The 23,421-nt window shown below is 47.0% G+C and overlaps 1 protein-coding gene across 1 annotated transcript in view; it reads right to left on the bottom strand.

The window, feature by feature from the left end:
• LOC119178550 (lysosomal cholesterol signaling protein-like) overlaps window positions 1-23,421 on the bottom strand; it is a 147,562-nt gene that overhangs the window by 80,106 nt on the left and 44,035 nt on the right. Inside the window, exons 3-4 of the mRNA XM_075867939.1 lie at window positions 22,991-23,298; window positions 21,863-22,083 (exon numbers count right to left, since the gene is read on the bottom strand). Of these exons, the coding sequence (XP_075724054.1) occupies window positions 21,863-22,083; window positions 22,991-23,298 (529 nt within the window). The remainder of the gene's footprint in view (window positions 1-21,862; window positions 22,084-22,990; window positions 23,299-23,421) is intronic.

The following is a 23,421-nucleotide window of genomic DNA, read 5'->3' as shown; positions in this document are numbered from 1 at the left end:
TAGAGTCAGTGTTACTTTGCTCTGATTCCACAAACACACAGTAGAATAATGGCAGCCCACCTGGTCTATTTCGTCCTTCAAAAGTGCCCTTAATAATGCAATGGAACTGCGCCGGTCTTCTAAAACGCCTGTGCGAACTCAACCTTTTCCTGCGCGACATTCCAATACCGATTCTAGCCCTCTCCGAAGCCGGCCTACCGATTGCAAGGACGCTCCCAGGGTACACCCGACACGGCAACCCGAGCATAACGTCGTTTGCAAATGGAAGCGCAATGATATACATAAGGCGGGAAATCCCTCACGTCGCCTTACCAGTGCAAGACCTCTGTTCCAACTCACTGGAAGTCACTGCTGTGCAAGTGTGCCTGGGAAACCGAAAACTGAGTGTGGTATCGGTGTACATAAGCCCACGAAAAAAGGTCTCTATGGAGACTTTCCTAAATAACCTTTGCACTCGATGTCCCGCACCCCGAATAATCTGTGGTGATTTTAACGCGCACCATCCACTCTGGGGAGATAAGAGTGTCGATTTTCGAGGCAAGGAACTTCTAGCAGCTGCGGATGCTGCCGACTTATGTGTGGCGAACAATGGCAAACCTACATTTTTCAGGCCACCAGATTCATGGAGTGCAATAGACCTTGTACTTCACTCCACGGACCTTCTGGTATCATCGACCACGGCTCCAGACAAGATGGGCAGCGACCATTTCCCCATCTTCACCAATATCCTGGGATTTCGAACTGCTGGTCGACAATTCTGCAATGTAACACGTTGGGACACCTACAGAGAAGTGTTGGACAAATCCACTGGTGAGCTGTTCGCAGATATGTTGCAAGGCAAGCGATCAGCAACTTCATTGCTGAAACTGCCCGACCATTTTCCTGCTCCTGACTTGAAATTGAAGAACCTCTGCGCAGCACGTAGACGGGCGGAGCGGAAATTAATCAGAACAAAAGGGAATCCGTCTGCAAAAACCGAATATAACAGGATAAACGCTGCGATTCGTCACCATACAAAAAAATTAAGACGAAATCAATGGGCCGCTTTCTGTGAGAGTTTATCAACGTTTACGCCCTTGACAAAGATACGGGCAGTAATAAATAGTCTTTCTGGGAAGATCCGAACACACAGGCCATTCGAAGCACTCGCTTTGAAACAAGGGATAGATTTGCAAACCCTTGCAGAGGATTTCGCAGACGTGTACATATCTGGTAGATCAGCAGGAGCGGCGATTCCTCTGTCACCCCAGTTTTTTCACACGATGGATACGCCATTCACCTTCCGAGAGCTGGATATGGCACTTAGCAAATTAAGAAGACGCTGTGCCGTGGGTCCCGATTTGATCAGCAATCAAATGCTGACAAATCTACCATATGAGCGAAAAAGGGCCCTTTTGGACATATTTAATCATGTCTGGAGCACGGAAGAGATCCCATTTGTTTGGAAGACAGCTTGGGTGGTGCCAGTCTTAAAGTCCGGAAAGAATCCTGCGAGCCTCGCGTCATATCGACCGGTATCTCTTACATCATGCGTATCTAAGCTGATGGAAAGATTAATATGTACAAGATTAACTTGGTACCTTGAACAAGGAAGACGATGGCCATCGTGTATGACCGGATTTCGCCCACGACTGAGTGCCCAGGACAGTGTTTTGGACCTATTAAGCCACATCGAGCACCACCGTGTCAGCGGACTCTCGACACTCGCCGTGTTCATTGACGTTGCCAAGGCATATGATTGTGTGCTTCAGGCAGGCATCGTGAACGGGCTCCAAGCCATGGGTGTGTCGGGAAATGCTCTTCGGTTCATACATGAATTTCTCAGAGACCGTTGTGTCCGTGTTAAGCTTGGAAATGTAATGAGCGAAGAGAGACGCGTTTCCCTCGGCGTCCCACAAGGAAGTGTTCTATCTCCCTTGCTTTTTAACGCTGCCATGGCCAGCCTTCCCGACACTCTGCACTTAGCTCTGAAAGCAGTTAAAATATCCATCTACGCCGATGACATCTGCATTTGGATCTCAGGGTATTAGCACAAACGTTTGCCCCGGATAGCACAGAACGCTATTTCAATCATTGAGCGTCACTTGTTGACACTCGGTCTATCTTTATCAGCGGAAAAATCGGCCTTCATGCTCTTCCCGGGAGCGCGACGGAAGTCAACACGTCTGTCGCTGAGTATTCGAGGCCACTCAATTCGTTGTGCAACAAGTGTCCGTTTCCTGGGCATTACCATCGACAACAAGCTATTATGGCGACGTGCGGTTGATGGTATAGTCACTGCATCAGTGCAAAGGATCAACGCTCTTCGTCGCATGGCAGGGGTCCGTTGGGGCAACAATCATATGTCCATGCTTAAATTAAATGATGCGCTTATAACAAGCCGCATTATTTATCAGCTGCCCCTGATATCACCATCACCAAGCCAGTTCGAACGCCTAGAGGCAGTGCACAGAAAGGGCCTTCGCTTGGCGATGGGAGTCCCTCAGGCGGCTTCAAACACGAAGGTCACCAATGAAGCCGAGTCTCTGCCGCTCCGCCTTTTGGCATCTCAGGCCTTATTGACGCAGCTGTCAAGACTGGGCGAGTCCTTCGCAGGCACGGCGCTTCTCCGGCGGCTAAGAGCAAGAACTGGCTCACATTTAAACGCGGCACTAAACACATTTCATTATTTAGGCTTGAAACTGCCTAAACGGCGCCCTATGGACCCGCCATGGTCTTTTGTGGATGTTGCGTGCAACTTCAGCGTACCCAAGCTACCAGCGAAGCGCACCATTCCAGCCGCGGAAGCAAAATTTCTTGCCCTGGACCACTTGAGCACCATGTACCGCGGCCACCTACAAGTGTACACCGACGGATCAGTGTGCACACAGACGGATAGCTGCGCAGCGGCTTTCTGCATACCCTGCCTGGGCGTGTCATGGTCGGGCCGCCTGTATCGCGTGGTTTCGTCCACAACGGTAGAAAGCGCTGCAATTACGGCGGCTTTGCGAAAACTGCGATCCTTTTCTGCACGAGATGTTGTAGTGCTGACGGACTCCAAATCGGCGCTACAAAGACTGCATCGTGGCCTACCTCAAGAAAAGTTCACCAGGCAATCTCTGGCACTAATCAAACACCTAAATGGCAAGAGTTTTAATATAAAGTTCCAGTGGATCCCATCCCACGTTGGCATTGAGGGCAATGAAAAGGCTGATGCCCTTGCTTGCGAAGCACGTACATCGTTTCCAAAAGTAAGAATTCCCAAGACTTACCAGAACAACAAAGATGTGATACGCAATCATTTCAAGGCGATCTACAAGTTTCCACACCAAGCATGTGTAATTCATGGACTTTCTCGTGAAGAAGCGACGCTGTTGTACCGCATTAGAACCGGCTCCGCATACATCCCGGCCTGGTCATTCAAGACTGGGAGATACGCTTCCCCGTTCTGTGCCTTCTGTGGTGACATTGGGGATATTGAACATTTCATTTGGCTTTGCCCACAGTTTATGTGCAAAGAGCAGCGATGATCCGCACTTTGCGAAAAGGCTGTCATAGACACTGGACAGTTGATGACATCATCTTTCCTGAAGGACCCGCGGCAACTAGGAGGAACGTGCAACGAATTTTGTTAGTCTTCCTGCGAGACACTGGGCTGTCTGACACGTGGTGACATTTTCCAAATTCAGGAGATGCTCAGGCGGAACAATTGCCGGCCATGCAGGCCAGGCTAACCCCGCCTGCTACAACGCCACCACCACCACCACCACCCCTGTTTTCATTATAACCCAAGAGGCCTCGCTCCGATAGTACAAAAGGACTAGCATTTTTGAATGACGAGAAGGCCCCTTTCGTGCATTCTGATGGAGAAAGGGTAGTCAGTTGAAGCGAACCGATGGGAAGGTTATACTGTGCTAGGCTCAAAAGGAACAGCGCGTTCACAAAAAGACCACTCGAAATGTTTTTTACAGTCGTGGTGTATCTCGAGTGCCTATAACAGCATCGAGCCGCTTGAACAAATTTAGTGGTCTAAGCACTGAAAAGTTTTACTTGAAGAAAAGCTCAATGACCTGCTCATTGTTTGAAGGGTCGTTACCGGCGATCACGGAGATACATTGCGAAAAAGATCGAGGTTCTTCCGAGTCATTCGTGAATTCCATAGCTCCGCGAGCACTTCTATCATTCGGCCCCGCGCTCTTGAAACACATATACAAACATTCTTCTTAGAGCGAGGCTTCAGCGAATCCTGAAGAGGAGCGCATAGCTGGCAAAGGCGATCGGCCAGTGGAATTGAAGAACACCTATAACGAACTGAAAGCGTTGTGCATTTCGTGCTTCAGTCCTTGTACAGTGCTGTTTTAGACGCAAAGCAGCCCTTTTAATAGTCTGTGTAACGCTGTCCCTCCGTACAAATCCAACGCGCGCCGCAGGTGTTAGCGCGGTGCCAAGTAGGTCACGCCCCTGCTATAAGCGTTGACGTCACGCTCCCCTCTATGTGCGCACTCTTACTCTCTACCACGTCTGCCGTGCGCTCACCGCGGCGCCCGCAGCTGCCATCTTGTCCGTTCACCCGCAACACCTGCCGCGACCACCGCTTGCTGCACCGCCGACTCGTCGGTTCACATGCAATAAACCTGACACGCACCTAACGTTCGCGTTGAAACATATATGTACATGTCACCTACACAAGGCCTACGCCAGCCACACCTTCAAACAAATCTTCCAGCGCTCACCACAGCACCCGCGTTAGTGCCGTTCAACCCTTGACGCCACCCGCACGCAACGCTGCTGCTTCGCACCCCATCAGGGTTTCCTTCGGGGAGAGTGAGGGAGTGAGTGAGTGAACAAACATCATCCAAACCAGCGGGTTGAGGCGTGAACCTAAGCCACGCCAGGGGTGGTGGAGAGACCCTGTCTCTCAGCCGCCTCCCGTGCTCGCTGGATGGCCCATATTTGACCTGCCCGATCTGATCTGATCAGTGCGGCTCTCGACCGCACCACAAGCTGTTCTAGGCAGACTGCTTTCCAATAAAACATGCTCCAGGGTGGCGTGTCTAGTGCTACATAGCTTACGCGAGTCATCTGGGTATAGTTAGGGGTAGATGCAATTAAGGTCACTGGGTTGAGAAATGTCCTGTTAAGAAGTCGTCTCCAGTCAACCACCTGAAATTTGTCTATTTGGAGCTAGCTGGTGGAAATCCGCGCCTCGACTTTGGTACAATTGGATAATGTTGCAGAACCTAAACACTTTGTCCCTCTCCCACCACTCATCTCCTTTCGGAACCCCATGTGAAGCTCCATCACGCGACGCAGTAAGCTCCCTCGTTGACCTGGGAACAGGTACTCACACGGGGTGTGGGGTGGGAACCATATGATATACCTTTCTTCGAATTCCCCAGATGATATGGGCTTAGCCTTCAGAAGGAGTATGCTAGGTGGCACGAGAAATATTCTTTTTCGCGCGTAGTTACGGATGGCCAACTGCGAGTCGCTGATGACGTATCTTAATTTTGGGGAAATTATGGTCTGTGCTATAGCCACCTCTTCCGCGATTTCCGAGTTATCAGAGCGTATGGAGCACGCGCACTTGTGGTCTGTGTTTATTACTGCCGCAGTGTAGGATTAGTGACTCGGGTAATTGACTGCGCCCACGAACAACGCCTCCTTGTCTCTACCGTAGGCCTCGAATAGAGCTCTACCTCGGCTTTCTCTATTGCCTTGATTAAGTTCAGGGTGCATGTTTTTGTGCGAATCGGGGACATAGATCTTTTCCCTGATCAGCTTTGGAACCGACACTTTATTTCCTTGTTGTCAATGGTAATTAATTCCCAACTTGTCAACGATACTACATCCTTTGCGCCTGCTACCTAGACTTTCCAACTGGGCAATTTGTTGAGCTTCAATCAGGTCCTCTAAAGTGCTGTGTACACCCAGTTGAAGTAGTTTCTCGGTGCTAGTGCTATCTGGAAGGCGTAAAGCTTTCTTGTATGCCTTTCGTATGAGTGCGTTGATCTTGAGCGTTTCGGCTGTAAAATAATTTAGACATGCTGCTACGTATATGAAATGCCTTATGGCGAATGACGTTAGCCTCTTTCATGCCATTGTGTTTGTTTGAGATGGTCCAAGATTTTCTTTTTATACTACCCTCATGCGTTGCGCGAATATTTTTGCGTTGGCTCATCGACAAATATTGTCACGTAAGAGTGAGGGTAGCCCGAAGACAGGAGACCGGGAGGCTAGTAGAAATAGGAGATCCGTTTATTGGGCGGACTTGCGCCCACTAAAGGTAAACAGACACATCGGCTTAGCGGGTGGCGAACAGCGTGTTCGACGGCCGTCGGGGAACAGAATGTCCCACTGGATCGCAAGGCGCGTTCACCATCCGAGATACAGTCACCGTAGCGTCTGGTGCTATCTCGTTATCAACGAATGGTCGACGTGCGGGCCATGATCTTCGCAGATGAATCGCGGTGCATCCTGGACCACGATAAGGCCGCGTGCCGGCGGTATTGGCATGCGCAACACTATCCGCAATACGCCTCGCGGCATTGCTCCCCTCCTCAACGTAAGCATCGACCCGATGCTTTGTTTAAAATGAAACCAAAACAAAAGGACAGCCTGTGTGAAGGTAAATGTCAAATAAGCACGAATCACGCACACATAAACAAAACAAGAGATGCAAACAGGGAGCCTCCTTCAGCGCGTATGATAGGGCTTCAAACGGGTGACGTGTACTACTTCTTGTCATGCGCGGCGTCGTTGGGATGAGCTAGCCCCATCAGGGACCACTTCATAGTCCACTTCACCCAATTGACGGATGACTTTGTATGGGCCGAGATAACGGCGCATGAGTTTTTCGCTTAATCCTCGGCGGCGAACGGGCGTCCAAACCCAGACTCTGTCACCTTGCCTGTATGTTAAATCGCGTCTCCGCAGGTTGTAGCGTCTTGCGTCGTTTTGCTGTTGGTCTTTTATGCGCAGACGAGCAAGCTGCCGGGCTTCTTCTGCGCGCTGGAGGTAGGCGGCCACGTCTAGGTTGTTTTCATCGGTGACATTAGGTAGCATGGCGTCCAGGGTAGTAACGGCATTCCTCCCATGGACGAGATTAAATGGTGTCATTTTAGTGGTCTCCTGCACCGCGGTGTTGTAGGCGAAGACCACGTAAGGCAGAATTAAGTCCCAGGTCTGTGTTCTGTGTCCACGTACATAGCGAGCATATCGGCAATGGTCTTGTTCAAGCGTTCCGTGAGACCGTTTGTCTGAGGATGGTACGCAGTTGTTCTTCGGTGATCTGTATGAGTGTTGTGTAAGATTGCCTGAGTAAGATCAGCCATAAACGCCGTTCTCCTGTCTGTTATTAGTACCTCAGGTGCGCCATGACGGAGGAGAATTGATTCGACAAAACATTTGGCAACTTCTACGGCTGTGCCGTTCGAAAGGGCCTTAGCTTCAGCGTATCGGGCAAGGTAATCAGTGGCCACTATGATCCACTTGTTACCGGATGTTGACGTGGGGAAAGGTCCATGCAGGTTCATACCAATCTGTTGGAATGGTCTCGACGGGGGTTCAATTGGCTTGAGAAATCCAGCTGGTTTTGTTGGAGGTCTCTTCCGGCGCTGACATTCACGGCAACTCTTGACGTACCGCGCAACATCTGAGGAGAGGCGAGGCCAGTAGTATCGTTCTTGAATTCTGTGGAGTGTGCGTGTAAAACCGAGGTGGCCTGCAGTGGGTTCGTCATGTAACGCTTGTAAAATTTCTTCTCTGAGGCTGCTTGGGACGACAAGAAAGTAAGCTGCCTTATTCGGTGCGAAGTTCTTTTTAACTACCACCCCGTTTTGCACACAGAAGGAGGATATCCCACGCAGTGCCGGCGGTATGGAGGTCTTTCCTTCGATGTAGTTGATCAACTGTTGTAGGATCGGGTCTGAGCGCTGCTGTAATGCAAAGGTGTTGCTGCTGATAGGCCCAAGAAAGGCATCGTCGTCTTCATGGCTTGATGGTGCGCCGACAGGGGCTCTTGAGAGGCAGTCTGCGTCAGAGTGCTTACGACCAGACGTGTAGACTACCTTCACGTCAAACTCCTGAAGCCGTAGGCTTCATCGAGCGAGGCGGCCAGAAGGGTCTTTCAAACTGGCCAACCAGCACAACGCATGATGGTCCGTTACGAACTTGAAGGGTCTGCCATACAAGTATGGGCGGAATTTCGAGGTGGCCCATACTATCGCAAGACATTGCTTCTCAGACGTGGAATAGTTCACTTCCGCTTTCGACAGTGAGCGGCTTGCATACGCGATGACGCGCTCGCAGCCCTTCTGCTTCTGAACGAGAACGGCACCTAAGGCGATGCTGCTGGCGTCTGTATGTATCTCAGTTTCGGCATTTTCATCAAAGTGACCCAGCACAGGCGGCGACTGTAAACGTTGTTGAAGTTCTTTGAATGTCTCACGTTGCGCAGCTTTCCATTTGAAAGGGTCGTCCGACTTGGTGAGCTGCGTCAAAGGGTCAGCAATGTGTGAGAAGTTCTTGACGAACCGCCGGTAATCCTAAGAGTCCTAAAAATCGGCGCACTGCTCTCTTATCTTGCGGCTAAGGAAACTGTGCGATAGCGGCTGTCTTCTCGGGATCTGGTCTTACGCCATCTTTGCTTATAACATGGCCAAGGATCTGTAGTTCTTCATAGGCAAAATGGCATTTTTCTTGCTTCAGTGTCAGTCCTGATGACTTAATTGCGTCCAGTACCGTCCGGAGCCTTTCCAGGTGGTCATTAAAGTTGGAGGCGAAGACGACCACATCGTCCAGGTATACGAGACATATTTGCCACTTGAGACCTGCCAGTACTGTGTCCATTAGACGCTGGAAGGTTGCTGGAGCGGAACAAAGTCCAAATTGCATCACTTTGAACTCATACAATGCATCCGGCGTGATGAAGGTGGTCTTTTCTCGGTCTCTTTCATCAACCTGAATTTGCCAATACCCTGTCTTCAGATCAATGGACGAGAAGTACCTTGCATCACTAAGACGATCTAGGGTATCATCGGTCCTTGGTAAAGGGTACACGTCCTTCTTGGTTACACTATTCAACCGTCGGTAATCGACGCAAAACCGAAGACTTCCGCCTTTCTTTTTGACAAGGACGACAGGTGCTGCCCATGGGCTTTTCGATGGCTGAATTACATCGTCGTGTAACATTTCGGTCGTTTAAAGGTCGTTCTTAAGGTCGTTTAAAGGTCGATTTTAAGGTCGTTTTTGTGCTGGGTATGCACAAAAACGACCATAAAACAGCCACTGCAGAGAACGAGGACGCTGAAGACACAGATACTTGAAGCAGTCGCCGCCTCCGAAACCTGCCACTTGAGCTGGGACCGCTACCGGACCCCACGCGACCATGAAAGGACGCTTCCACAGCCACTATGAGTACCCCGCACCTCCACCAGATGTCACGTAAAAGTGAGGGTAGCCCGAAGACAGGAGACCGGGAGGCTAGTAGAAATAGAAGGAGATCCGTTTATTTGGCGGACTTGCGCCCACTAAAGGAAAACAGACACATCGGCTTAGCGGGTGGCGAACAGCGTGTTCGACGGCCGTCGGGGAACAGAATGTCCCACTGGATCGCAAGGCGTGTTCACCATCCGAGATACAGTCACCGTAGCGTCTGGCGCTATCTCGTTATCAACGAATGGTCGACGTGCGGGCCATGATCTTCGCATATGAATCGCGGTGCATCCTGCACCACGATGAGGCCGCGTGCCGGCGGTGTCGGCATGCGCAACACTATCCGCAATACGCCTCGCGGCATTATGCCCTCTTCACGTTTCTATTATGACAGTGTGATAAACCAGATGAGTGCACAGCCTCGACCGCTTAGTTCCTGTCGTTACACATATGGGCACGTAAAGCCGCATCACATGTTCATAATTATACTCGCAGCATTACAGCCTTTATTCTACAACGCTAACAATAATTGTTGGGGTTTCACGTTCTAAAATGCGTGATATGATTATGAGGAACGCCACAATGAACACAATGAAGGGCTAAAGATAATTTGGCTGTCAGGTATTTTTTACCATGGCCCTACACGGGTCTGTAGCATTTCATTCTTAACGAAATAAAGCCGCGGTGGTCGGGATTCAATTCCGTAACCTTCACGTGAGCTGTTGAGCACAGTAACTACTAGTCCCCTATAGTGGGCTATTCCACAATGTTTCACGTTACTTCGACCCGAATCCAAAATAAACGCGAGACTTATTCCATCTTCTACAAATGGCTGCGATTCTCGAGCACTGAAATCAGCACAAGTGCTTCTTAATGAAAACGTTGCACGCTAGTATTAGGACTTATATTTACTCATTCTTCATACTTCACGCTTGCTCTCTACAGGGTACCATTTCTTGTGAACGTGTTTTTGCGTGCTCCTCAGAGTTCCAAGTTACGCGCTAGATTCATTGAAACTTAGAAACGTCCCACTGTACATTCTCTGATCTGCCCACTCGACACAATTGAAGGAGGTATGTTGTTTGAGTGTTACTTTGATCGAGCAATCTGAATCGCCTCTCTTCATAGGTTTGGAGTCCTTGCTTTAGCGTGATTAACTGCCAGCTTTTTCACTTGGAATCCAATTGTTTCCCAAATCAAGAGATCGCGTACAACCCAAGATTGGATGCTACAGTACTTTAATATTAAATACGGGGCCACAAGTTCGAGGCACCGCCATGATACCACTTTCGTAAATTATATCATAGAATTCATACATGCCCTTACAAAAATGTGTGACGTACAAGTCTGAAGCCTTTCGCTGGACATGTTTGAACACAAACTCTACGAAGGTCATTTACGCGCACCCATCAAAAATAAGTGGTAGCCTGAACGTTACGTGTCACGTATTTCAATCACCTCGAAGGATGTTTTTAGAACTGAAGCTCTATAGGCTCGCATGATGTCCGTTGACGCCGTCATGGCTTCCCATTAGAAGAAAACACAGGCGTCACATATATCGTACACAGAACGCTTATAGCACGTATATTGTTTTCAAATATACCTTACACTGTCCTTCCAACCCCCGTGATCTCTCCGTCCGTCCTCCCACTCGTCCGTACATCTGTCCACACGTCTCTCCATCCATTCATCCATGCATTCTCGATACTAGTCGGGGACTTCAACGTAGACATTATGGCCCTTGGACCTACCTTCGCTCCATCATTAGCATCTACTTTGTCGATCGGCTAGAAAATATTTTTTACCTGTGTTGTTATCGTGTTCATTCCTTCTAGAGCTGCGCTTGAATCAGGTGTGCCCATGTCGTTGCACTCATTTTTATATTCCACTTTGCCAATATGTAAACTAGAGAAGCGAAAAAAATGCTTTTATAGTTAACTTCTCGATCGTCTCTTTTTTGGTTTCCTTCCTTCTTTATACGCCCCGCCGCGGTGGTCTAGTGGCCAAGGTACTAGGTGCTGACCCGCAGGTCGCGGGAACGAATCCCGGCTGCGGCGGCTGCATTTCCGATGGAGGCGGAAATTTTGTAGGCCCGTGTACTCAAATTTCGGTGCACGTTAAAGAACCCCAGGTGGTCGAAATTTCCGGAGCCTTCCACTACGGCGTCTCTCATAATCATATAGTGGTTTTGGGACGTTAAATCCCACATATCAATCAATCCTTCTTTATACAATCAGAAATCCCGCAAGCGCTACTGTACGCCACAGCAGTGACCGTTTTTCGTTGGCTGATAGCGTATACTGCCAAGTTTCAACCACAGTGATCATCAATACGAGTACTACCTTATTGTCGAAAGAGTTCTAGGTTGACCCACGTGGCCACGTCGCCGTATCTCGTTTCTCGCTTGCGGCCTCGAAGAATCGACTTTGATCTTGTCGCCGATCCGGTTTCCCGTATCAGTACACGTTACATCCTCCACACGCGCTTTATTTCACGCCACGGTCACGTTCCGGCAAACATTCGCACCACCCACCTACAAACACTTCCATTGCTTCCTTCGTGACCGTCTTGTTGTTTGTCGTGAATCCTTGTCTATACGACTGATAAAAAAAATCAGCGCGATTTACGCATGTCACCATCGTGACTTCCGTATACGCATTTCCGCGTTCTTATAAAGTGGGTTTTTCTTTCTTCTTTCTTTTTCTTTCGCAGGTTCACGCTTTCTCAGGAATAGCCAACTTCTTGGAGCTGCAAACATCGTCTCTTTTATTGCGCGTCCCCCGGCGCGATCGCCGAACAACTATCAAGTTGCTGCCGAGTACAAAACAACGTAGTAGGCTCACAGAGTGGGCACACAGGAAACAGTACGCACATCCGGGGTCAACAGAGAAACCAAATAAGTAAGTAAGAAGCGAAGGTAGAGGTGAAAACGGGATACGTGGTTGGAAGATAGGGCTTGCGGCGGAGAACTTGGGCAAACAATGTGGGAAAGTAATACGGCCACAAAGCGGTGTAACTTTACATCGACACGAGTGTGTACGTTGAAAGGATAGTATGGGAATAGCAGGGTGCAGTGAAGCTTAAAGGACAACAATATAAAGAAGGGGTGATGAGTGCAGTGATTGGCCACGCGCTGTGTATCCGGAATCATCATCATCATCATCATCATCATCATCATCATCATCAGCCTGACTACGTCCACTGCAGGACAAAGGCCTCTCCCATGTTCCGCCAGTTAACCCGGTCCTGTGCTTGCTGCTGCCAATTTATACCCGCAAACTTCTTAATCTCATCTGCCCACCTAACCTTCTGTCTCCCCCTAACCCGCTTCCCTTCTCTGGGAATCCAGTCAGTTACCCTTAATGACCAGCGGTTATCCTGTCTACGCGCTACATGCCCTGCCCATGTCCATTTCTTCTTCTTGATTTCAGCTATGATATCCTTAACCCCCGTTTGTTCCCTAATCCACTCTGCTCTCTTCTTGTCTCTTAAGGTTACACCTACCATTTTTCTTTCCATTGCTCGCTGCGTCGTCCTCAATTTAAGCTGAACCCTCTTTGTAAGTCTCCAGGTTTCTGCTCCGTAGCTAAGAACCGGCAAGATACAGCTGTTATATACCTTCCTCTTGAGGGATAGTGGCAAACTACCTGTCATAATTTGAGAGTGCTTGCCAAATGTGCTCCACCCCATTCTTATTCTTCTAGTTACTTCAGTCTCGTGGTTCGGCTCTGCGGTTATTACCTGCCCTAAGTAGACATAGTCTTTTACAACTTCAAGTGCACTATTACCTATCTCGAAGCGCTGCTCCTTGCCGAGGTTGTTGTACATTACTTTCGTTTTCTGCAGATTAATTTTAAGACCCACCTTTCTGCTCTCCTTGTCTAGCTCCGTAATCATGAGTTGCAATTCGTCCGCCGAGTTACTCAGCAATGCAATGTCATCGGCGAAGCGCAGGTTACTAAGGTATTCTCCATTGACTCTTATCCCTAACTGTTCCCATTCTAGGCTTCTGAAAACCTCTTGTAAGCACGCGGTAAATAGCATTGGGGAAATTGTGTCCCCCTGCCTTACACCCTTCTTGATTGGTATTCTGTTGCTTTCTTTATGAAGCACTATGGTAGCAGTTGATCCCCTGTAGATTTCTTCCAGAATGTTTATATATACTTCATCTACGCCCTGATTCCGCAGTGTTTGCATGACGGCTGATATTTCTATTGAATCAAACGCTTTCTCGTAATCTATGAAGGCTATGTATAGGGGTTGGTTATACTCTGAGCATTTCTCTATTACCTGATTGATAGTATGAATGTGGTCAATTGTTGAGTAGCCTGTTCGAAATCCTGCTTGTTCCTTTGGTTGATTGAATTCTAATGTTTTCTTTACTCTTTTAGCAATTATCTTTGTAAATAGCTTGTATACTACGGAGAGCAAGCTGATCGGCCTGTAATTCTTCAAGTCCTTGTCATCTCCTTTCTTATGTATTAAGATGATGTTAGCGTTCTTCCAAGACTCTGGTACTCTTCCCGTCAGGAGACACCTCGTAAACAGGGTGGCTAGTTTTTCTAACACAATCTGTCCTCCATCTTTCAGCAGATCTGATGTTACCTGATCCTCACCAGCAGCTTTGCCTGTTTGCATGCTCTCCAAAGCTTTCCTGACTTCTTCTATCATTACTGGTGGGGTGTAATCTGGGTTACTGCTAGTTCTTATAGTATTAAGGCCGTGGTTGTCACGGCTACTGTACAGATCTCTGTAAAACTCCTCTGCTATTTTAACTATCCTATCCATATTGGTAGTTATTTTGCCTTCTTTGTCCCTTAGTGCATACATCCGACTTTTGCCTATCCCAAGTTTCCTCTTCATTGCTTTGACACTTCCTCCGTTTTTCAGAGCGTGTTCAATTCTCTCCATGTTATACCTTCTTACATCGCATACCTTACGTCTATTAATCAACTTCGAAAGCTCTGCCAGTTCTATTTTGTCTGTTGTACTTGACACTTTCATGATTTGACGCTTCTTAATTAGGTTCTTCGTTTCCTGGGAAAGCTTGCCAGTGTCTTGTCTAACTACCCTGCCTCCAACTTCCACTGCACACTCCGTAATGATACTCGTTAGATTATCATTCATTGTATCTACACTAAGGTTCGTTTCCTCACTAAGAGCCGAGTATCTGTTCTGCAGCGACACTCTGAATTCCTGTACTTTCCCTCTCAGTGCTAGCTGATTGATTGGCTTCTTGCGTATCAGTTTCTGTCGTTCCTTCTTCAAGTCTAGGCGAATTCGAGACCGTACTATTCTATGGTCACTGCATCGTACCTTGCCAATCACTTCCACATCCTGCACGATTCCAGGTTGTGCACTCATTATAAAGTCTATTTCGTTCTTATTTTTGCCATTAGGGCTCCTCCATGTCCACTTGCGGTTTTCTCGTTTTCGGTAGAAGGTATTCAAAATCCGTAAATTATTGCGTTCTGCGAATTCTACTAGTAGCTCTCCTCTGGCGTTTCTAGTACCGATGCCATAATCTCCTACTGCCTGGTCTCCAGCCTGCTTCTTCCCTACCTTTGCATTAAAGTCGCCCATCACTATAGTATACTGTGTTTTTACCTTACTCATTGCCGATTCCACGTCTTCATAGAAGCTTTCAACTGAAGCGTCATCATGGCTGGATGTAGGCGCGTAAGCCTGTACTACCTTCATCTTGTATCTTTTATTCAGTTTAATTACGATACCTACCACCCTTTCATTAATGCTATAGTATTCCTCTATGTTGCCAGCTATGTTTCTGTGAATTAGGAACCCCACTCCCAGTTCTCTTCTGTCTGCCAAGCCCCTGTAGCAAAGGACGTGCCCATTCTGTAGCACCGTATAGGCCTCATCTGTCCTCCTAACCTCACTGAGCCCTATTATATCCCATTTAACACCCTCTAGCTCCTCGAATAGTACAGCTAGACTTCCCTCACTAGATAAGGTTCTAGCATTAAACGTTGCCAAGTTCAGGTTCCAATGGCGGCCTGTCCGGATCCAGAGATTCTTAGCACCCTCTGCTGCGTTGCAGATCTGATCGCCGCCATGGTCAGTTGCTTCGCAGCTGCTGGGGACTGAGGGCCGTGAGTTATTTGACGTAAGCATGTGGGAGGTAGTGGCCAGATACTGCACCAGGGTGGCCAATCCTTCTCTGGTGAGGGAGTGCGTTCTTCTCGGCGGTGTTTGCCGGTGAGGCCGCACCCCAGGCCTCTTAATGCAGTTCCATCAACACGCGGATTTTTTTTTTTTTAATCCGGTTGGGAACTGCGCGGTACCGGGATTTGAACCACGGACCTCTTGCATGCGAGGCGGATGCTCTAACCACTACGCCATCGCCGCAACTCGTATCCGGAATAGCTTGTACAAAATCATAGATGTGAAGGGGACAGATAGAAAACGGTGACGTCGTTTGATGCGCGACGCTATTCGGAGAAGAGTATCCCATAACACGGGCTATGCTTTTTGCCAAAGAACGCGAGGAAATGTATAGCATGCGGTATCAGCCATCTCTAAAAAAAGCTGATCTGTATGCAGGCAATTCCGTGAATAAATGTGGATTGCCGTATTGTTATCACGCGAAAAAACGTGAAATTTACTAATTCCTTACGAGACCTGATACAGAGTGACCCGCGCAACGAATGTCGTAAAACGGTCGCGGAAATTACTATCCTCGCGAAAGGTGTTTACTTGAGACTGTTCGAGATCTTCTAAAACAAGGGAAACACGGGGAACGTATAAAGTTCGTGTCCATGCGTGGTAATATATAAGACCCCTCTTTGCTACAATGGCGAGTTCACTAATGCGATAGCAACGCAGTGAAATCCAACGCGAAAGAAACTCCTCAGGAAACGCGGCCACAGCAGCAAGAGAAGTGACCTTCGTACTGTAAAATGCTTCGTGGAAAACTATGCGATGAGAGCTAACACGTAGAATGAGCTAACTCAATAAATCGTGCTCTTGGCCTCGTCCGTGCGTGCCATGCCCTTGTGTTCAAAGTGCGCAACCACAGATACCTCCAAAGTATCAGTCAGCTGCTCATTCTCTCTCTAGATACGGAATGTGGCGGGAGTGCGTGACCGCGAGCGACACCACCCGGTCGGTCAAAATACGAATTTAAAACGAGACCCGCGCTTCCACCCCTGCGTCTCCGTCTTCATGCACCTTTCGCGTATAATGGAGGCGTAGTCGAGACGGTCGACTCGTTTAATCTCAGCTTGAGTGGCGTTTGTCGACGGCGCTGGTGGGCTTTTACTCGTGCATAGGATGTGTTACGTTCTGGGCGATGTTATCGATTAGGACGGTATACGTAACATGATGGCGACGGCGAAAATGCGCCTGGAATGTCCATGTGCGCAATAATGTACTGGGTCAAAACCTTGGTGAACTAATGTGACCTCATTTCGATGGTTTGAGCTGCAATCGACTATTATGAAGAATGGTTTTAGAGGGACAGTGACAAGACTGCTGCTTACTTAAGGCGGCTTTTGGTCTACGGAGCCATTCTGCATTGTACACGAAGGCTGGCCCCAGGCCTAAAGGACCAAATCAACCTTTGTTGCAACGTAGATTGGCCCAAATAATAAAATTGTTAACGAACACGCTTGCGTGATCTTATAGAATATAGGTTATTCTATTAAAGTGAGCCTGGTGGCCTCTGTAACCGTGTTGGAAAAAATTCTATAATCGCATGTAAACTTGCGCGATATTTTTTGGGAAAGCTCATGTTATGCCTAGGAGTGCATGTTTCTAGAGTTCACGCACAGAAGTGCGTCGCGCCAAGTAATTAGTGCAAGATAACTGCTTTGAACCATTACTACTAAACATCTTTCCCTTAATCCGAGGGCGCCGATCCTGCGTGGGAAATATAGATTACTGAATGTTCTTTCGATTTCGGTTGTCTTTAGCCATGACAAATCATCGGAGTGTGATATAGTTATCCTGCTATTCGAGTGAAATATCGGAATTTTATTTGCGAGGTATATATTCACTTTGCGGGCTTTACGAGTACATAAAAACGTCAAGTGTGCGTGGAACGACTGAGCTTGATCCATTAAACCCCCTATTTCACAGGTTAACGTGATTCATTCTCCGAGGTGAAGCCTGCATAGGCTCTGTTAACGAATCATTTTCAATCACAGGCAGGTTTTCGTGGTAGAATACTGGGCAGCCAAGCAGAGGGTCTGGGTTCGTATGACATTATCCTCTCGATTTTTTTAATTTTTTTTTTTATTTCGAGCGATAGCAATGACGGACACCACCGGTGGCACACAACTACGATGCCAGAAACGGCTGCTGCTGGGACCCTTTGACATCTTTCGCTGTAATTATTGATAACGCACTGCGGAAACCAAACCATTATATGCATCGAGATGAAAATTTGAGAAAGTTTGAAAACAGTGCTTTTTCACCCATACTGATACACCATTTTCGTATTTCAGTGGTCCAAGTAAAAATACTTGCATAGATAGATAGATAGATAGATAGATAGATAGATAGATAGATAGATAGATAGATAGATAGATAGATAGATAGATAGATAGATAGATAGATATATAGATAGATAGATAGATAGATAGATAGATAGATAGATAGATAGATAGATAGATAGATAGATAGATAGATAGATAGATAGATAGATAGATAGATAGATAGATAGATAGATAGATAGATAGATAGATAGATAGATAGATAGAAAGATAGATAGATAGATAGATAGATAGATAGATAGATAGATAGATAGATAGATAGATAGATAGATAGATAGATAGATAGATAGATAGATAGATAGATAGATAGATAGATAGATAGATAGATAGATAGATAGATAGATAGATAGATAGATAGATAGATAGATAGATAGATAGTACTGAATACTACTACTAAAACTAATATTACTAATAATACTTCTGGGTGAGACAAGATAGCCTTGCCTCGTCCTGTGCAGTGTTGTGAAAGTGAGTACATGTAAAAGCATAATGCAAAATACGGGACAAAAAGTAATGCGCTGTCAGAACACTCGGCTGCCGTCCCTATGTTGAAACCTTTCCGCGCGACCGGTTCCTTTGTCTGGCGTCGTGAGGCTGCCTTTTTGTGTTCCGTGGTGTTAAGCAGGCTGCGCATAATGTTCGAATGCTCGCACATGGTATGCACAGTCGCGAACGGTACACGGCCTTTGAACAAGAAAGGATAATTGGGGTAGCATTTTACGGCTGCAGGCACTGCAGGATTTCGAGTGCTCTTTTAAAACAGCGGCTTCGTGAGACAAAAAAAAACGCTGCCGCTTGTTTAGAGCCTTATTCCCTTCAATTTCTCGTGAGAAAATTACCATAACTTTCGTTTCAAGGAACAGCGAGAAATGCTGTAGCACTGGCCAGCGCACGGGCGCAACAAGCTGCATCTCTTGCGTTAGTTGTAGCAAGGACAAAGTACTGGATCGACCGAAAAAATAAAGAACAACAAAGCTGGTAAAAACATCAGAATGCGGATGCAAACAACGAAAGTTCAGTAAAATTCAGGAAAGTTTTCAAAGTCTAAGATAATTAAAGTGAGTTTACCTGCACGACTTCTTAAAAGGCATGGTCATTTTAGTTCTCTGCTAAGATAGTTAGTTAAGCAAAGGAATAATTAGGGTGCATCCTCGGGATTCGCTCACTTACTTGCATCTGCAGTCTGTTCTTTGTTTCTTTATCTTGCAATACTGCCCAGTACCGCACCTTCTATAGGGTATACCGGCTAAATTATGCGACGTTGTTTTATCATAGATTCAACGCTGTTTAGTATGGAGTGCAAATGACTTCATTACCTGAGCAATGGATGCGAGGAAAAGAGCCATGGGAAACGTGGCAAGCTATCTCTGGTAGTGATGCTAGCATAAACTTATTTTTGACTAGGTTATGTACAAAGCACGTTTTGGGCTCTTTTGTTGATACTCGCATGCCTGGTATGTGTAAATTTAGCAGTGATCAACAGCGAAACTATGTTAATGTGCACTAATTAGCTTCGTGCCGGAGGCCCCCTCAAAGTGGCCGCGGGGCAGCAAGTGACAAGCCCCGATTTAATGGAAAGCTGTTGCTAAGGGGGCGCTAACATAAAACTATGACGTGATCACAAAAATCACCACTTGGTTCCTTTTCATAACCAAATAGCTTACCATATATTACGTAATTACCGCCACACATCAGTGTTAGAGGCTTTGGGAACATTGTTCTTCCTTTAGCACCATCAGTTGCTACACTCAAATTCTTTTTTTTTCACTAATGTTGCCTCTCGAAGCTACAAAATATTTTATTCAGGAAATGCTGACTCGCTTCATTGATTTTCACGCAGCCAGTTATTTATCGCAACATCGTGCGATTTATGAGAAGACAGACTAGAATGCTTGATTTTTTTTTGGACTACAACAGATAGCTTTATTACCGGCTATGAGAAATGCGGCTACCGAATACGCAATCGCATGAGTTTAAAAAAGGTCAGATGCTCTAGCTCATTACCGACTGTCAGCGACATGTCGTATGGTGTTGGGTTCCGCTGAAATGCGACTAATCAAGTCTGCCACCCCAGGAAACCTTGTGAAAACGTCCGTAGAGGAAAATACAATCTTGTCTGTTTTTGTTGTCATTGTTTCTTTAATCCAATCCAGATTCACCTGGCACACGAAGACAGAACCCCGAGAGAATGACAAAAAAAAAGTAGAATAACAGGGTCATTTTCTTTGGCCCGTGGAGGTCAGCTTTGAAACACGGTTGACGTGTTGAATAAAAATGGGTACAACAGAGCATAAACGAACCGTTGTGGTATATGCCGATAGCGTTCCAACTATTCAGATCGAGCAGCATTGCATTAAAGACACGAAAATTAGCCCAAATATTTTTGTTTCTGCTTAGATTATCTTTTTCGCATACTATCGCCCTGTTTTTCTCCTCTCCATTTCTCCTTTTTTATTTCTTAATTTTGTTTCGCAAATTCTACTGCCGCTGCCTCGTGGCCGACCCCCCGTGGTGGATTGTGCTATTCTTCCGGGAATCGTCATCATCATCATCATCGTCTTCATCGAGGTGGAGCATTCGTATCCGGTTGGTCTCTATGGGCACGTTTTAATGAGTTTAAAGTGCAAAAGCGCTCGTGTAATAAGGCTTCGCTGCGGCTTATAAAACTACAGGCAATTATTAAATTATGATCACCTTCCACGGCGTATTGTATAATCCAAATGCAATTTCTAGAGCAGCGCTCGTCATGTCCAAGTTTTTTGTTGTTGTTTTTTTTTCAATTCCAGGGGTCGTTTTCATCGCATTGTTTCACGTTATAATCTATATGCCCTGACTCACACAACTTGCAAAGAAACACAAAAAAAAGACAGAGAAAGAGGAACGTGTGGGCGTTTTTCAGGTTCTGCGATATGTCATCAAACAGCGCCTTGCCCGGTATCAAGTACTTACACAGAATACGACTCGTCCGAATCAATTCGATGTCTTGGTGAATAGATAGGGAACATTATCATCACTACGTAGGGTGGGCATGTTCAATTATACATATATAGATATAAATATACATACAAATATGCATGACATACTACTGGCAAGATGTTATGATTTCCTACCGACGCCCCATCAATGTTGGTTACATGCATAGAGGAAGCGCGCCAGTCAAATTTAGAAATGCACAGGACGTACCACTTCTGCTTAGGACTTGTTTTATTGCGTACATGTTTAGTGTGTTTTTGTTTGTTTTTTTAGTAAGGTGAAGCTGTCTGACGTCGATCGCCATGTTTTTTTTTTGCATTTTACTTCCACCGGTTTGCGACCGCCGCCGTGGATGTGAAACTGACTGTATAGTCTTGGAAAATCTTAACCACTAAGCTAAGGTTGATGATAGTTGAGCGTGATTGCTCCATGTGATGCCCCGGCTACGCGATGATAACGCGTCTCACTTTCGAATGAACTTATAAGAGACGTGCTGTTCTTTTTTCAGTTTTTTTTGTTTGTTTTTTACAGTTCCCATTTTGCTCCATCCTAAATATAAGGTACATCGTAATATGCTAAACGGCACAATGTTTTGCCTGGTGCGAGTTCAAATATGCTAGTCTAGAGAGTTAAGATCATGTTGTCGTGAGATGGAACATTCGTGGTTAATTGTTCTTTTTCTATTCTATGACCGTTACCACAACTCAGCCGACGGCGGTCGGAAAGCAAGCGTTATGACAAAATACAGCCTAATGAACAATGTGCACACTTGCAATTTTTTTCTCTAACGCATGGAACAAAGCCGAATACCCTGGGCATAACAGAGCTTCCCATTCACGTGATGTTCTTGCGTGGCCCCTCTTGCTGGTTACCTGTCCCTCAGACACATATTCCATGCATTATTATCGAGGTATAGAAAAGCGTCTTGATCGCTTCTGCCTGTATCAACTTACGCAGCTTACCTTAAGAACTACCCGCGCAGCTTCTTTGAACAGGCCTCTGGTCACCGACGGTGTCTGCGGCGTTGCTTCGGCAGTGACTTCGGTGTAGCGTTGTTGCGATCGAAGACCTTGTAGCTCGGTCATGAAGAATCCGATAGGGTTGAGCAGCACAAGTGAGAGCGGTGCTATCAGGTACAAGTAATCGGCGAAGTCCGGATGGCTGCGGCCGTACACTGATTCCACTGAAAGCACCAGTTAAGCACACAAAAAAGAAAATTTGAGAAGCTAGGCTGCTAAGGTTCTCTACTAAGACGGTGAAGCTTCACTACAGCCTCCCCTGCCCCACCTCATTGGTTCAGTCCGAAAAAAAAACTTCGCAATGGGGCAGGGGGAAGGATACGCAGGGAGGTTGACGAGACTATGTCTAGTTTGCTGCCTTACACGTGGGGATGGAAATGAGGTAGTAAAAGAGGGAAAGAAATAGACACATTTCACAACATGCACACACTGCTAAAGTTTTTACAGGCCGTCGCTCAGTGCTGTTGCCTCTAAGTACTACAGCAAGGCTGGTGTGGCTTTCTGGGCTATGTGCTGTGGGGCGAGGCTCCCAAGATCTTTCCTTCGGTAAAGAACAAGCCATCGAGTTTTTTATTGGTACACTGTGTGTGTGTGTGTGTGTGTGTGTGTGTGTGTGTGTGTGTGTGTGTGTGTGTGTGTGTGTGTGTGTGTGTGTGTGTGTGTGTGTGTGTGTGTGTGTGTGTGTGTGTGTGTGTGTGTGTGTGTGTGTGTGTGTGTGTGTGTTTGAGCGAGTGAGCGAATGAGTGAGTTGAGTGAGTATGGAGTAAGGAGATTGTCTGTAGCTGCCTCCACAAAACTGCTTCGTCACGTGAGGCACTCGTAGGAGTGCGCCGCAAAACAACACATGTGGTTTTTTTTTTTTTGGACGCGTCCAGCTGTATGAAGGTGGTATTGCTAAGAGTCACCCATCCAATTGAAGTATCTTAGCAATGTTTCTCAGGTATCTGTGTAACATATCCGTGTAGCGCATATGCATTCACGGCTGCCACTGATCGCGTCGCACACAGGGATTCATGCAAAACTGACTGGTCGCTGCATACATATTACGCATGACTCCCCGCGAACACGTACCTAGAGGATATGCGATGCCGAAGTCGTTCACTTGGGTTGCGAAGATGGCGTGCAGGCCCGCGGTGGCCAGCCGGCCTCCTCCGCGACGGCGCGAGAAAGATGAAAGCGCCACGCTTACGGCAGCGACGGTGGCAAACAGGGCCGTTTTGCCGAGAAGCACCGCCACCACCAGGCGCCAGTCGACAGCATGCAACTGCAGCTGACTCAAGTTTAAGAACAGCAGCGCTGACAGGAACACGTGCGAGGCCAGAAGGTCAAGGGCACGAACCTCGCGGCCTTTAACCCAGCCGGCCTTGCTTGAGGCAAACCTGTTTTGGAGTATGTGGAAATATTCGTACCAAAGTCAGGCTTAACCTGCGAACCAGCGCTTTATGGGATTAGGCTATTCGTACAAAGTTTATTCGAGCTGTACATGATATGTCTGTAGTACA

The sequence above is a fragment of the Rhipicephalus microplus genome, chromosome 1, assembly GCF_043290135.1.
Source record: "Rhipicephalus microplus isolate Deutch F79 chromosome 1, USDA_Rmic, whole genome shotgun sequence".
Lineage (NCBI taxonomy): Eukaryota > Metazoa > Arthropoda > Arachnida > Ixodida > Ixodidae > Rhipicephalus > Rhipicephalus microplus.
This window is presented reverse-complemented; position numbering and strand designations above follow the sequence as displayed.